The sequence below is a fragment of the Pinus tabuliformis genome, chromosome 4_1 (genome assembly GCF_031772625.1).
Source record: "Pinus tabuliformis cultivar Carrire ecotype Pingquan chromosome 4_1, CPIR1, whole genome shotgun sequence".
Classification (NCBI taxonomy): Eukaryota; Viridiplantae; Streptophyta; class Pinopsida; order Pinales; family Pinaceae; genus Pinus; species Pinus tabuliformis.
The window spans coordinates 720701263-720717472 of NC_142303.1; the positions used below are offsets into that span (position 1 = coordinate 720701263).

At 37.9% G+C, this 16210-nt stretch overlaps 1 protein-coding gene across 2 annotated transcripts in view; it reads left to right on the forward strand.

Annotated features, from left to right (window-relative positions):
- The window catches only part of LOC149178162 (glycosyltransferase BC10-like), an 83047-nt gene extending 69904 nt beyond the window's left edge, over window positions 1-13143 (forward strand). For both annotated transcript variants that reach the window (XM_089420289.1, XM_089420290.1), the window contains exon 11: window positions 12581-13143. In XM_089420289.1, the coding sequence (XP_089276415.1) occupies window positions 12581-12709 (129 nt within the window). In that variant the 3' untranslated portion in view covers window positions 12710-13143. The remainder of the gene's footprint in view (window positions 1-12580) is intronic.
- The last annotated feature ends 3067 nt before the right edge of the window (window positions 13144-16210 follow it).

Consider the following 16210-nt stretch of genomic DNA (forward strand, 5'->3'; position numbering starts at 1 on the left):
AAGGCGAAGGGGTTTGCATGATTTTCTAGGATGGGAAAGCAAAGCTCAATCCTAGAAGTTCTAACTCTACTAGAGTTGTCATTGGAGTTAGAGAGCATGGTCTATATTGGCTTATGGGCAAGCCTATAAATCAAGAGAAGTAGAAGCTGATTCCTAAGACTCAGAGGGAGTCGAGTTCGAGTGCGGATATGCAATTTCAGAGGGAGAATTTGCAACCCAAGAAGAGTGCATGGTTAGTGGGAAGTAAGGGGACTTCTGTTGGCAAGAAGGAATCTGATGCAGCGAAACTGCAACTTTACATAATTTGGGAATTTAAATTAATTAAACCCCTATTTAATTAAACTATTAGACCCCGACCTCTTTAGCGTAACTCAAAAAAAATTAAAATCCCGTTCAAACCTTATCACGTCCGAAAACTATGCTAACCAGCACACATCTTCCGGAGCGATATCCATCGGATCTCGTCCATACATAATGAACGGCTGTGATCGATCCGGAATTCAATTGGATTAAATCACAGTCCATAAAATATTGCGTCCGAAATTTAAATTAAAACTCGTGCATCTTTCGACACGATTATCGTCAGATCTGACCTCTTCAAATAGATTGTCATGATTAACTGAGCTATCAACTCAGTTTTATAAAATATCGCGTTCGTTTTTGGAATTAGCCTTCGCGCTTGTTTGCACGCGTTGACCGTTATATCTGATGGATAGGTCCGACCAGACGATTCAGATCTTCTTCTGGTTTTCTCGCGAATTCGTCATGTTTCCTCGTTTCGCCAAGTTTATTTAGTCTTTGTTCACTTTCAATCAGCGATCAACAAATTAACGCCTTTGTTCAGGCGATCCTCAAACACCAAACTCCACACACAATTTACTGTATTTAACAGAGATTCAATCTATGATTTAAGGAATCAACAAAAGCAAATTACATAATAAAAGATCACGCAAAAACATGTTTTGAACACAAAACTCCTTTCATTCATAAGAGTATTTACATATATATTCATAACACCTCGTGCTTTGATTTATTCTCATTACTACTTAGCTCTATCTAATACTCTCTAACACTCTCTAGCACTTGTTTTACATTTATAGATTATTTACATAATTATGGATTATACTAAATCCATGATTTTCCCATAATTTACTCAACTAATTCCTATTCAAGGATCTCGTAATCCCTAAGATCTCTACAAGATATACACATATCAATTATCCCTGATATTCTCACATAGTTGAGAATATTTCACAACTGAAAACCTCCCACATAGATTTTTCACTCAATCTATACAAGATTCCTAAAAATAATTAAAAACATCACCCCCTAAATCAACCAAATGAACAATAATATTCTGAGCAGGATGCTTCTGCATCAGACTCCCGATGTAGAAAAAAATCATAGACTCCTGTCTATGAGGTTTGTCACTTTTCTGTAGTAATGTGACAACTACAAGTCTGAATGACTTGCTACCTCTAGGATTCCAAACTCTGTTTTGTTGATGGTCCTTCAAAGGAATAACTTCATCATGTAGCCTGGGATTAAATTCACAGAATAATATCTTCAGAGAATTATTAAACATGATTCTCGACTTTCCATACCTCATCATCCTCCGTTGTGGAAATATAGACTTGTGAACTACATGTGGAAACTTGAATACCCATTTTCCTGGTTTCCAAATTTTGAACGAGTCTTGAATTGGTTCACTGTCTGCACCTATAGCTTTGCTAGGTAACTGTCATGCTGAGATTAGTAAGAACTAAATATGAAACTTCACCATCATCATCACTCAAACTGTCAACCAAATTCTGTATATCTGTAAAGTAATTTTCTCCACCATGCTCTAGGAATTTAAATTAATTAAAGCCCTATTTAATTAAACTATTAGACCCCGACCTCTTTAGCGTAACTCAAAACAAATTAAAATCCCGTTCAAACCTTATCACGTCCGAAAACTATGCTAACCAGCACACATCTTCCGGAGCGATATCCATCGGATCTCGTCCATACATAATGAACGGCTGTGATCGATCCGGAATTCAATTGGATTAAATCACAGTCCATAAAATATTGCGTCCGAAATTTAAATTAAAACTCGTGCATCTTTCGACACGATTACCGTCAGTTCTGACCTCTTCAAATAGACCGTCATGATTAACTGAGCTATCAACTCAGTTTTATAAAATATCGCGTTCGTTTTTGGAATTAGCCTTCGCGCTTATTGGCACATGTTGACCGTTATATCTGATGGATAGGTCCGACCAGACGATTCAGATCTTCTTCTGGTTTTCTCGCGAATTCGTCATGTTTCCTCGTTCCGCCAAGTTTATTTAGTCTTTGTTCACTTTCGATCAGCGATCAACAAATTAACGCCTTTGTTCAGGCGATCCTCAAACACCAAACTGCACCCACAATTTACTGTATTTAACAGAGATTCAATCTACGATTTAAGGAATCAACAAAAGCAAATTACATAATAAAAGATCACGCAAAAACATGTTTTGAACACAAAACTCCTTTCATTCATAAGAGTATTTACATATATATTCATAACACTTCGTGCTTTGATTTATTCTCATTACTACTTAGCTCTCTCTAATACTCTCTAATACTCTCTAACACTTGTTTTACATTTATATATTATTTACATAATTATGGATTATACTAAATCCATGATTTTCCCATAATTTACTCAACTAATTCCTATTCAAGGATCTCGTAATCCCTAAGATCTCTACAAGATATACACATATCAATTATTCCTGATATTCTCACATAGTTGAGAATATTTCACAACTGAAAACCTCCCACATAGATTTCTCACTCAATCTATACAAGATTCCTAAAAATAATTAAAAACATCACCCCCTAAATCAACCAAATGAACAATAATATTCTGAGCAGGATGCTTCTGCATCAGACTCCCGATGTAGAAAAAAATCATAGACTCCTGTCTATGAGGTTTGTCACTTTTCTGTAGTAATGTGACAACTACAAGTCTAAATGACTTGCTACCTCCAGGATTCCAAACTCTGTTTTGTTGATGGTCCTTCAAATGAATAACTTCATCATGTAGCCTGGCATTAAATTCACAGAATATATCTTCAAAGCATTATTAAACATGATTCTCGACTTTCCATACCTCATCATCCTCTGTTATGGAAATATAGACTTGTGAACTACATGTGGTAACTTGAATACCCATTTTCCTGGTTTCCAAATTTTGAACGAGTCTTGAATTGGTTCACTGTCTGCACCTATAGCTTTGCTAGGTAACTGTCATGCTGAGATTAGTAAGAACTAAATATGAAACTTCACCATCATCATCACTCAAACTGTCAACCAAATTTTGTATATCTGTAAAGCAATTTTCTCCACCATGCTCTAGGAGTAATTCCTTTTTGTTAATCACATCAACACAGTTGATGTTCTCTATGGTGTCCTTTCCTCCTTTTGTTACAGTTTCTCTGGTCTCAACTTCTTTGGCTTCTGTCTCTTTAGCTACTATTTCCTTCTCTAATTGAGTTGCAAACTCAACTTCATGGAATGAAAAACAATCATCCCAATTTCCTTCAGGTTCACAAAAGACTTCTTGATCATAACAATGGTCATTAGCTGTCTCTATAGCAACAAATTCCTTATTTAGTACCATACCTACATTCATAGACAAACTATCAGTTTTAAAAATATCAGACCTTTTGGTCTCTTTTGATGCTTCAAGCACCAAATTCCCACCATGGAATTTCTGGGTTTCAACAAATCCTCTTTGTTGTGACTCAATTCCTATGAGTCTCTCCTTCTCCAACAAAGAAATATGTATTTGTTCAAGTTTGTTCATCAACATAGCATTCCATTTTTGTTGCAATAGATTCCACTTGACCCGTTTCCTTATTCTCCATCCATGTCTTCGGTCTTCATTCTCTTTCTCTTGAAACCATTCCTGTAGTATATTCAACTCTGCTCTCATCACTGCAATACTTATCCTACGCTCTTCATGACTCATCTGACATTTATTTGAACCTTTCCTAAGTTTCTCCATGTTCATTTTCACTAATTCTTCAAACTCAAATCAATATTCAAAATTCAATAAAAGAAAATATTTACCTCAATCAAATTCTAAAACTGACTCCTCTTCTTTTCCCTTTGCTTCCGTTGCGCCTCTGATTTTCCTTGTCATATGCTTTCTTGATATCTCGTAACAACATTCATGAGCTGCAACAAAACCTCTGCAACAACAAGTCCTCCTTGATGTCACTTACCTCAACAATCCCCTCTCTGGACTTGGTCTTTTGTCAAGCACTAGAGGCAGGACTATGTATTGGAATAATAAATCTCATAATGCAGGTTCACATATCACCTAACATATCCTAAATCACCATTTCCACCACCAATGGATTTCTGGATTTTATGAAGGTAAAGGTTGCTACACACCATCTATCCTATAGCACCCTATTTTACACCATGTTTCTTCTAGCATTCCTCTTGCCTTTTGTATTCATTTTCACTCGGGTGATTACTCTTGATGATTTTGAGGACTGCACTTTGCTTGGTAACAACATATAATATATGGGTTTTTGATTCATTTCTGCAAAAAAATATTTGGGATTCTTTTAATTTTTCGGCTTATTTTGGATGTGCACATCCTCTTTTATAGATTCGATGTGGAGTTTTTAGTAAAATTTGGGGAGCAGAGTGTTAGATAAAATTATTTGGTGAAAGTGCTGTTACTTTGCACAAAACTTATAAAGACTAACGCTGACAAGTCTGCAATATAACCATACTTCACGCAGAATCTTCTTCTGTTCTGTTACCACTTTGATGCAGCAAAACTGCAACTTTACACAATCCGGGAATTTAAATTAATTAAACCCCTGTTTAATTAAACTGCCAGACCCCGACCTCTTTAGCGGAACTCAAAACAAATTAAAATCCTGTTCAAACATTATTGCGTCTGAAAACTATGCTAACCAACACACATCTTCCGAAGCGATATCCGTCGGATCTCGTCCATACATAATGAACGACTGTGATCGATCCAGAATTCAACTGGATTAAATCACAGTCCATAAAATATTGCATTCGAAATTTAAATTAAAACTCGTGCAACTTTCTACGCGATTACCGTCAGATCTGACCTCTTCAAACAAACGGTCACGATTAACTGAGCTATTAACTCAGTTTTATAAAATATCGCGTCCGTTTTTGGAATTAACCTTCGCGCTTGTTGGCATGTGATGACCGTTAGATCTGATGGATCGGTCCGATCAGACGATTGAGATGTTCTTCTGGTTTTCTCGCGAATTCGTCAGGTTTCCTCATTCCGCCAAGTTTATTTAGTCTTTGTCTGCTTTCAATCGACGATCAACAAATTAACGCCTTTGTTCAGGTGATCCTCAAACACCAAACTCCACACACAATTTCTTGTATTTAACAGAGATTCAGCCTATGATTTAAGGAATCAACGAAAGCAAATTACATAATAAAAGATCACACAGAAACACGTTTTCAACACAAAACTCCTTTCATTCATAAGAGTATTTACATATATATTCAAAACACCTCGTGCTCTGATTTACTCTCATTACTACTTAGCTCTCTCTAACACTCTCTAACACTTGTTTTTTTCACTCTCCTTGCAGGCTTACATTTATAGATTATTTACATAAAAATGGATTATACTAAATCCATGATTTTCCCATAATTTACTCAACTAATTCCTATCCGAGGATGTCGTAGTCCCTAAGATCTCTAAGAGATCTACACATATCAATTATCCCCGATATTCTCACATAGTTGAGAATATTTCACAACTGAAAACCTCACACATAGATTTCTCACTCAATCTATACAAAATTCCTAAAAATAATTAAAAACATCACCCCCTAAATCAACCAAATGAACAATAATATTCTGAGCAGGATGCTCCTGCATCAGAATCGTGGGATGGGATGAAGGCCTATTACGACAGGAAGAAGTGGGAAGCTTTTGGTGGTAGAGAGACTATCGAGACGATCGTGGTTCATTCTATAGGGTATGTTGCAATGGTGAATGTCAGAGATTGGGCTAGTGTCGCTAGCAATGATGACGAGATCCTTCTGATTGTTGGAAGCACCTCCCTCGCTAAGAGGGAGTGTTGATCTGTGTAGCTTGGGAGGTACTCCCACACTCTAGGGTTTGGGTTTGGGAGAGGTTGACCCACAAGGGCTTTGTGGGTTCGTGTACCCAAGCAGTGGGTTTTGCACCCAAAGTTGTGGGCGTGAAACCGAATGGAGAATTTGATGGTTTGATCATTGAGAGCATGTGGGGCACCTGTGAGGGTCTAACGGGCAACTATGGCTTCAATGGTGTGGTCAAAGGTCAACAAAAATAATTTTATCTCTTATGTTATCTGTGTTTGAGCTCTCCAACCCAAGTCATCTTGGTTGAAGTAGTGACCCTTGAGGGCAAAATAGACTCCACCAAGATTGATATAAGTAGAGACGAGATTAGTTCTTTGAAGGCTACCACAAGTGCATTTCTACTCAAGTAAAGACAAAGCTAAAGGAGGTCACATACCTTAGGATGTCGAGTTGGATAAGGAGCAAAAATTAGTGTTTTCTTTTTTCTTTTTGTCTCATGTTTTGGTACAGGTTGAAGGAGGAAGGAAGGCCAAAATCCCTTGTGCATGAGGCCAAGAGGGTGTCTTTCTTGTCGAATGAGGGTTGAGTTCATGAAGAGTGGAGCGAAGGTGAATAAAACTCTATACGCAAAGTAGTGAGTAGTTGCAATGGAGGTATAAGGGTCGAGTTTCCTGTGGAAGTGCACAAAACAATCCTGGATTGAGATTTTTCATAGGACCAAGTTTGTTAAGCGGTCAAGTGGCAATATTTTCAAGGAGGGGTGCTGGGTGGAAGTCTGTTCATGTCTTATGGACAGGTGTCTCAAGGCAACCTAAGAACAATCACTTTTGTGGAGAAAGGGACTATTAAGTGGCTGAGTGTTGGAATCCCTAGATCAATCAAAGTTGTGGACTAAGTGAGGGCAATTTTGGCTTGCCCTAAGAAGAGTGACAAAGGTGCTGATTTGTCACTGTGTTAGGGCAATTTTGGGGAGCCATAAGTATTGTCCTCTTTGAGCAGCAGAGAAAAAATAAGAGGGCAACAATAAAGACCCTATGTGCTAGTGTCTTTGAGGAGCAAAGGACAACTGGAGGGAAGACAGTTTAAATACCTTATGACAGTGACCTTTTGGAGCAGGAAAAGACATTGTGTGAAGGCAACTTATGTTCAGTAGTCTTGGAGCAGCCAAGAGTGATTGATAGAGGTGTATTGACAACTGAGGATACAAGTACTTTTGAGGTTCTAGAAAACTTGTGAGCAACAAAAGAGAAGGCATAGTACCCGCCATATGTGTTTTAAGGTTCGTGGACTGAAAGGACTGTAGTGTGCACCTTCAACAAGTCAAGTGTACTTTGTTCAGGGAAAGATTAGTGATCATAGGTGTTGATACCATGCCCTAGTTATTCTTGTATCAGGACTGATTGTTAGGGCCATGATCCTTGGTACGGGAGCCCTACATTTGTTGTATTAAGTTTTGTAATATAACAAGTTTTAGGTTAAACATTGTCTTGTGAACTAGTTGATTCATTGTTGTATGCTATTCCGCTGTGCAAAGTTCTTGTGTTGTGGCATTTGAGTGTGTGTGTGATCGTGATATTAGAATCAAACCTGATTCTTAAGTGAGGTGGAAAATTCAACACTGTTCTTCCTCGACTTTATCGTCAATTTCCTCAACCTTAGTGAGATGTTTGTGGAAAACCTCCTGTGGTAGCTGCCATCTACTTCCATGGATTCTTTCCTTGCCTGGGTTACTCTTTGATGTAGAGTGGGAAGTTCACTACGGACATTCGGTCATCTTCCCCTAGAAGTTTTGCTACCTTCTTCAGCTGGTTCATCTTAGATTTCTGAATAGACACTGTGACTATAGACTGAGGTATAGGTGATTTCAAACCATGATGGGTTGCCAAACAGACTCAAAGGGCCCAGAAAGGTCCTCACTTATAGCCCACTGCAAACCTCGACTCCTAGAGGTATCAAACTGAAGGTTTTGACCCGAGGGGAAACAAAATGTGCTGCTTTGATATCCCAGTGAGAACCCAAACTTCTGCTGAGGTAGTTTCAACACTACTAACCCTTCCTGCAATTCTAGAGCCTTGCTACAGTTTCCCTTTGGAGTTAATTTTCACTCTATCTCCATTTCAAGGGAGCAGCTGTGCAAATTGATCATCTTGACATAGGGTATTTGGTTACCAGAGCTCCAAATGAGAGAAATTAACCACAATAAATGTTCCTTGTTTTGCATTCATATTAACACAGTTTTCCATGATACAATCCCGCTGCCCCCTATTGGTGAGATTGACAGGTGTACTCTTCATCTTGATGGTGTACCACACTGAATTAAAGTCAATGATTGTTCCCATAATACCCTATATGGTGGTGGCAAATCTGATTTTTGAATATTCATGCAGTCCTCTAGTTTGTTTTGAGTCATGTTTTCCCATTTGTCCTCTAAGTTTTGAGGTTCATTGTTTAGCACTTCATTGGCTAGTCTGTTTGCAAGACAATTAGCATTGCACCTAAGATGGAGAGGGGTTCATTGTTTACCACTTCATTGGCTAGTCTGTTTGCAAGACGATTAGCATTGCACCTAACATGGAGAGGGATTATCAAGAGAATTTGATTAATGGATTCCCATCCAGAGGTAACCCTCTAGTTATTTGTCATTTTTTCTAGATTGTTTCCATTCAATACACGCTTAAGAGCATTCACTAGGATGGGCGAGTATCATTCCGTATTAAGTCTCTTATAGTTTTGAGTAGTGGCAATGAGAAGTTGAATTTCCAGAGCCTTTAATTCAACTGCATTATTTGTTTGTCACAAGGAATCTTGCAAAAGTTTTAGAATGTTTCCCTAGGGTATCTCCAAAGTCTCTTCCTGTGCCCCTCCTCTCCCTGGGTTGCCTTTTGATGCTCCATTAGAACTGAGTTTGTTAAAGTCTTGTGGAGGCAGAGACCGTGCTTATAAAGATCGAGCTTGAGGGGAGGAAAAGTGTGTGTGTGTATATATATATATATATATATATTTCCAATGGCTTTTAGATATATGCCCAATATGGCCAAAATTCTCTGCTCTTGGTGTTCTTTTTTGGGCTTTCGTTACCATGCCAAGGACTGAAGTATTTGTTTTAGGTGCTAACTTGGTTCCTTCCATATATCTTCATTCTGTCCTTGAAGATAAGTCTATTCCTTTCTTTTCAGATCCACCATAGGAGAAATCAAGGGATTGGCACTAGACTCTGTTTGTCATTGCCGTTGTTTTTGATTTTATGTGGGATTTTGTTATTCATTATTTGTCTCCAGTTCGAACAAGATGGTTGTTTGAGATAATGGGAAAATATTTCTTGAAAGCAGTTGAAAATTTTGGTGGTAACAGTTAGCATATGTGAATATATTGAAAGTGTTGGTGTTCATGCACATTTTATTATTTTAATACTGTATAGTACTGCTATTTGTATCATGTCTATTTTTAGCAGATGGTCTGTTGAGATTGGTAGCTTAGGAGGTACTCCAAACCCTAGGGTATAGAGTTGTGGAGGAATTTGGCACCACAAAGTCACTTGTGGGCTATAAGTGCCCAAGAGGTGGGTTTTGCACCCAAACTTGCGGGTGTGAAACCAAGCATGGTTTTTGTGATTTGGCACTTCGAGAATATGGGGCACCCTTAATGGAGCAAGGGGCTGCCAAGAACACCAAGAGAGGCCTTGTCGTTTTTGAGAAAATAATTTATTTATGTTTTATGTGCGCTAAATGGCTAGAGGATAAAGTTGGCCGTGAATTGAAAAAACCCTCATGGAAGGGCTAGATGTTAGCCAAGAAAAGCATATAAATAAGGGAGAGGAGCATCTCCATTCGTCATCACCCAAGTGCAACTCATCATAATTGGAGAGCATTTGAAATAGGCTGCGACCCACAGACCATTGGAACTAGACGAAGTTAAGAAGGATCCGAGATTGGTAGAAGGGAATTTGAAATAGGCTGCGACCTGCAGACCATTGTTTCTTCTTGTAACTCTCTAGGAGCCGAGATTGGTAGAAGGGCAGGTCAAGTTTTGGAGGAGCATCAAGGGCAGTCTTTCTGTGCATGTTTGAGGAGCTAAAATATCCAAAGATCTGGTCACAATTTCCGTGTGTTATGGAAGGAGGGGTCGAGCCCTGTGGCCTCTGGTTTGGAGGGGCTAAAGGGTGTAAAACAGTTGTCAACAGTGGTAGAAGCCAACACATGGAGAAAGCTTGAAGCAGGAGGACCACAGACTTGAGGAGGGTTGTGGAGCAGAAAGGTAGGCTTGACGTGGACTGTCAAAAGCCCTAACCAGCCTGAGAACCTACATCCGTATGCACAGGCCCTGTGATGTATGAAGAGGTATGTATTTGTTCTTCCAAATTTGATGGTTGCTAGGTCGGTGTAGTGTCCAATTTGGACAGAGTTTTGGAGGCCATCTTAAGGTCTGTTTGGAGGGCAACAAGGTGTCCTTGGAGCTCTAAGTGCACGACTTCAAGTCTGCTAGGAGAGACAGATTGGTTGGCCTAGTGGTTGGTCCCTTGAAGGAAGAAGTGGCAGCCAAAGAGGGCTAGTGAACAAGCCCTATTCTACTGTTGAAGAAGGACATTCTACAGTGAAAGTGGGCAGCCTCCTTGCCCTTGACTTGTCTTCATATGGCAGCAGAGGAAGGCAGAAGTGGGCAACCCAAGAGCTGTTCACAAACGGAGTTGTGAACAGCAAACAAAAGTCCCTATGTGCTGATGACTTGGACTAAGGAGCAGCTAGAGGGCAGCATTGGTTGGAGCCGTGTTCAGTGACCTGAAGGTCTTATGATCATTGATAGAAGCAGATTAGTGGAGGTGCAGATTGGAAGCATAAGGGCCAGCTGACGTTGACCAAAAGGAGATGAGGCCGGCTATATCAGCGAGTAGGTCAGTTTGTATCTTGTTCAGGGTAGATTGTTTGTCAAAGGACTGACACCAAACCCTAGTTGTATTTCTTGTATCAGTGATTGTATGAGGGCCATGATCCCTGGTATGGGAGCTCTAGACAGCTGTATTAAATATTGACTAATATAACAAAGTTGGGTTTAAAATTGTAAAAAGTTGTCTAGTGTGCACTACTTGATTTACTGCTGTGTTTATTCCACTGTGCAAAGTAGTATTGTTGTGGCATTTGAGTTGGTTGTGTCAGATTATAAAACCCAAACCTAGACTCTCTAGTGCTGTGGAAATTCAACATGGTCTACTTATAGCAGGTAGTGACAAGGCAGTGACATGACATTTAGAGCGCACTCTCTTGGCTATATATGCCTCCTAGACAGGTGCACACTTTTCTGGTAGTGTTCAGTTCTATTTTTGGAGTCGAGTAATGCATGCATTGGTTGCATGGAACTCTAGATCTGCATGCATGACATACATGCATGATTTCTCACTTGTGCTTCACTAACTCCATTTATAGCAACATCATTTATGGCTAGTTGACTGACACTGGCAATTTATTTTTGCTCTTATGTGCATGCGCAAGGAACCACAATCTAGTGCGCATTACTTTCTCCTAGAGAGTCTTATAAATATGTACTCATGGTAATGAATGAAATAACAATTTGAGTTAGTCTCTTTTTTTCTATTTATCAGTCTTGTTTCTCTCATTCTGTCTGTGTGTCATGCTGTCAATTGCTATTCTTGTTTTCTTTTGACAACTAGATTCTTCTGTGCTTGTAATCTAAAAATCTTACACAAATATTGTGTGTTTTGATGGTCAATGGATATCTTGATCTAAAGTTTAAACAAATGCATTTGAACAATATTCAAGCATTTCACAAGATATATTGGCAGATTTTTTCAAATGCTATTGTTTATGCTTGTGATTCTGTTTGGTAATAAATAAATTTTCTTTACTCCCTTGTACTGCCATTTCTGTTAATATTTGGAGTTTGTATCATCAGTTTATAATGTTTTCGCAATGTCTCAATTAATAGGGTTGTTTCTCATGTACCGACTTAGTTTGTCTGATTTGTTTTTATATAAATTATTAGTCAATTTGTGTATGACTACGTACAGGAAGTGATCCAAAAACCTTGCACAAATATTTTGTGTTTTGATGGGCAATGGATTTCTTGATCTAAAGTTTAAACAAATGTATTTGAACAATATACAAACATTTCTCAAGATATGTTGGCAGATTTCTTCAAATGCTATTGTTTATGCTTGTGACTTTGTTTGGTAATAAGTAAATTTTCTTTATTACCTTGTACTGCCATTTCTATTAATATTTGGAGTTTGTATCATCAGTCCATAATGTTATCACAATGTCTCAATTAATTGGGTTGTTGCTCATCTACTGACCTAATTTGTCTGATTTGTTTATATATAAATTATTAGTCCATTTGTGTATGACTACGGACAGGAAGTGATGGTAAATTACTCTTTTTCATAGGCTTTTTGGCTCCAGTTATATAAGTCAAGTTATAATGTAATCGTTTTTGTTCTGCTTTTACAGAAACAACAGACCATTCGTCCTTGCATGGTCAACGGCGAGCGGAAACCTTGCTACTTATTTGCGAGAAAGTACGCGTCAGAGACACTGAACATATTGTTGAATCTTTTCCCAAATATCACTAAAACTTGACTTGCATATTATGTCACAAAGGTGACGGACGATATTTATATGGTGGAATTGTCTTAATTCTTTGATGCATAGATGGGAGTTTGGTTCTCCCACCTATGGAGCCTCGGCTTTCGAGCTTTTGCCTTATTTTATATTCTTTCTTTAGTTTTTGTTCATATGCCAAATATATGTGTGCAAGATTCCTTGTTTCTCTAGGCTCTTGTGCGCCTTAATAGAAGATTCTTTTGTAGACATTAACAGTAACACAGAGTACGAATTATATTCTCTTTGTAGTTTATATAAATTTCATGGTAAGCTTTACTGTGTCAGTAGAGCATTATTTATTGTTTTACAGTGAAGCAATAGAGCATTGCTTTACTTACTGAAAATTTAGAATATGTATATATTCGAACTTAATGAAAAAACCTTATCTGAACATTATCACTAAATTCAAATTTGAATTGAGCTTTATTGTTGTCAAACTTGAACTTGAACCAAATCCATGTGACAGGTATTCATGCTATAATGCTTGGTTGTTGTTATCTCTACTCATTGGTGAGGTAATTAGTGATGGCAATGATGTAGCAGGTCATAATGTAACATTGGTATCTGCTTATATGAGTCGTCGTAGTTGACAACACAAACCTTTAGTAAGCCCTACTCTAATATCTTGTTAAATTCCCTAACGATTCCATTTGCTTGCAGATTATATGGGTTGTTGCTATGATATTGCATCATAAATTCTCGAGTCATGGTTTTAATAGTGAAGCTCATGAAATTTTTACATTAATTAGTTGCCAAGTCTCCAGCAGAACCAAACTTGGATATGATGTTTTCAGAGATGAATCTTGTAGCTATATTCTTGCTATACGAGTCATCATAGTTGACAACACAAACCTTTAGTAAGCCCTACTCTAATATCTTGTTAAATTCCTCCATTCTTTTTGCTTGCACATTATATGGGTTATTGCTATGATATGGCATCATAAATTCCCGGGTCATGGTTTTAGTAGTGAAGCTCATGAAATGTTTACATTAAATAGTTGCCAAGTCTCCAGCAGAACCAAACTTGGATATGATGTTTTCAAATATGAATCTTGTAGCTATATGCATATTATAGTGTTGGGTTGTTTTCACCTCTACCCGTCAGTGAGCTAATCAGCTGCGTTGATGAGGTAGAAAGCATTGGAGTAATGTTGTTATTCACTTATCCTAGTCATTGCTATTGAAAAAACAAATCTTTGTTAAGTTGTGCTCTAATGTCTTGTTAAATGCTCCAACCATCCCATACGATTGTGAATGATATAGATAGTTGGGTTTAATGTTGCATCATAAGTTCCTAAATCATTGTCCTAATGTTCAAGCTCATGAAATGCTTACCTTAATTAGTTATCAAGCTTTTGGGACAACTAAAAATGCATTACATGTTTTCAAAGATGAACCTTGTAGTTGTATCCATGCTAGTGTTGTGATGGTGTCACATTTACCCATTGGGTCATATAATCAATGATGGTGATGATGTAGCATGCTCTAGAGTACCTAGCAGAGGGTCGATGGCTCTTTTGAAGTCTATCACCCATTCTTCAAAGGGTTGTAATGCAACTACTAAGTGTAATGACAATCATCCCTACTGGAAGGTCATCTTATTTGTTGGCACATGTCGTAGCACTTACCATAGTTTTTTGCATCCTTGAACACTATGATTCACCATAATCCTCCTTGCAACACTTATTGAGTTGTGGCCATACTCCATGGTGTCCACAAAACACTTCTAGTTATCTTGTATATCTCCAACTTGTATAATTGTCCTACAATTAGTTAATTGTTTTCAACCCTTACAACGAGTTGTTTCTTTGTTACCGCAAAGCATCCCTAAGGCACAATTCGTGTAATCAAGAAGATGTTGATGTCTTCCAAGTAATTTGGTACCACTTCCACAGTGGGCAAATTAGAGTCTAATCGTTGGTCATTAAGCAACCCTCCAACTTCGTAGTTTAAACTCTAAATAAATGGTTTAACCCAATGGTCCTTGGCTTCATTAAGACCTCAAAGTTAGACCCTTGGAACAACAATGACTATCAATAAATGAGTTTTCAAGGATTGTCTTGTTCACCAAGTACTCGAGTGTAAAATGATCTACAAAGGACTTAAAAGTGCCTACCCAATAGGTAATGCATTAACTTTTGGAGCAAGTTGCACCATGGTCAATCCTTCTAGGAGGGCATTCTATAGTCCAAACGAAGCCTTACAAATTCTTAAGAAGGTGCTCCATTGGTTTTGTGATAACAACATACACTTTGATAAAATTCTAGTAGTATTGAGTATTGTCCAGGGTCAACAACAATGTGGGAATGTTGGTTGGATCCTCTAGATTGATAATAATCACTATTTTAGTCACATCTACTACACTACATTTTTTGCAAAGAATATGGCCAAATGCAACATTGAATGGTGTGCAAAGTATGCATTTCTTTAGGTAGGGATATTTGCGGTTGTTGACTTCTCAGGAACATTAGCCATGATATCGTAACATAGTCCTTCAATAGATGATCAAATTGTTTAAGTTCCCAGACAGTTGTGGATATACTTCCTAAAGGTTACTATGACTATTTTGGAGAACATTGTTGGGGCATTCTTGTTGGAATATTTAAAAATATTGAGAGTGGGGGTGAATCAATATTAACAATTTTTAACTTCAAAATCTTGTAAATGCATCCACATATATAAAGCAAAGAACATAAATATACAGGGCACAAATTTTTGTGGAAGCCCAAAGTGGGAGAAGGCCACAAAACACTTTTCTTAATATATATCAAAAGTACATTCAAATTTGTCAACAAAGTGAAAGGAAGCACCAACTACCTTGTTTATCAACACCAACAATTAGGAAGTACCAACCTCTTGATTTATCAACACCAAACCTTGTACAAGAGTATTTATTAGTCAAAGAAAGTCTGCCCTCTTGGTAGCTACTCCTTTGTCTCTACACAAGCACTCAGTGTCCCAGATACAACCTTCTTAGCAACTAAAGTTCCTTCAACAAATGATCCTTGAGCCCAACCTTGTTATCAACAAATATTGATCTTAATATGCCTTAAACAACACTGCAATTTGGACAATGCATCTAAATTCAACCCTTAAGCAATTAAAACTTGACTTCTAGAACTCTACCTCCTCCATAGGGTCCCACTTCCTAAATAGAGAACAATGTTAGATCTATAAAAATCATAGTTAAAACTTGCTTTCAAACACACTAGGATTTGGCCCTCAAAACAAGCCTAAGTTCGACCTTCTTTGTACTAGAATTTGGTCTTGAAATTAAGCCTCAATAGGAATAGGTCATTGCTCTCAGGGCATGCTTGAAATTTGGCCCTCAAATCTCTACAGAAATTTGAAATTCGACATTCAAAGGGGACAATATTTGGCTCTCAAAAATAGGTCTGCAATCAACCTTCTAACCATCAAAAGGTGTGCCAAAGAATCCTTCCAAAATAAGCCAAACAACCTTTCCAAAATAAGCCA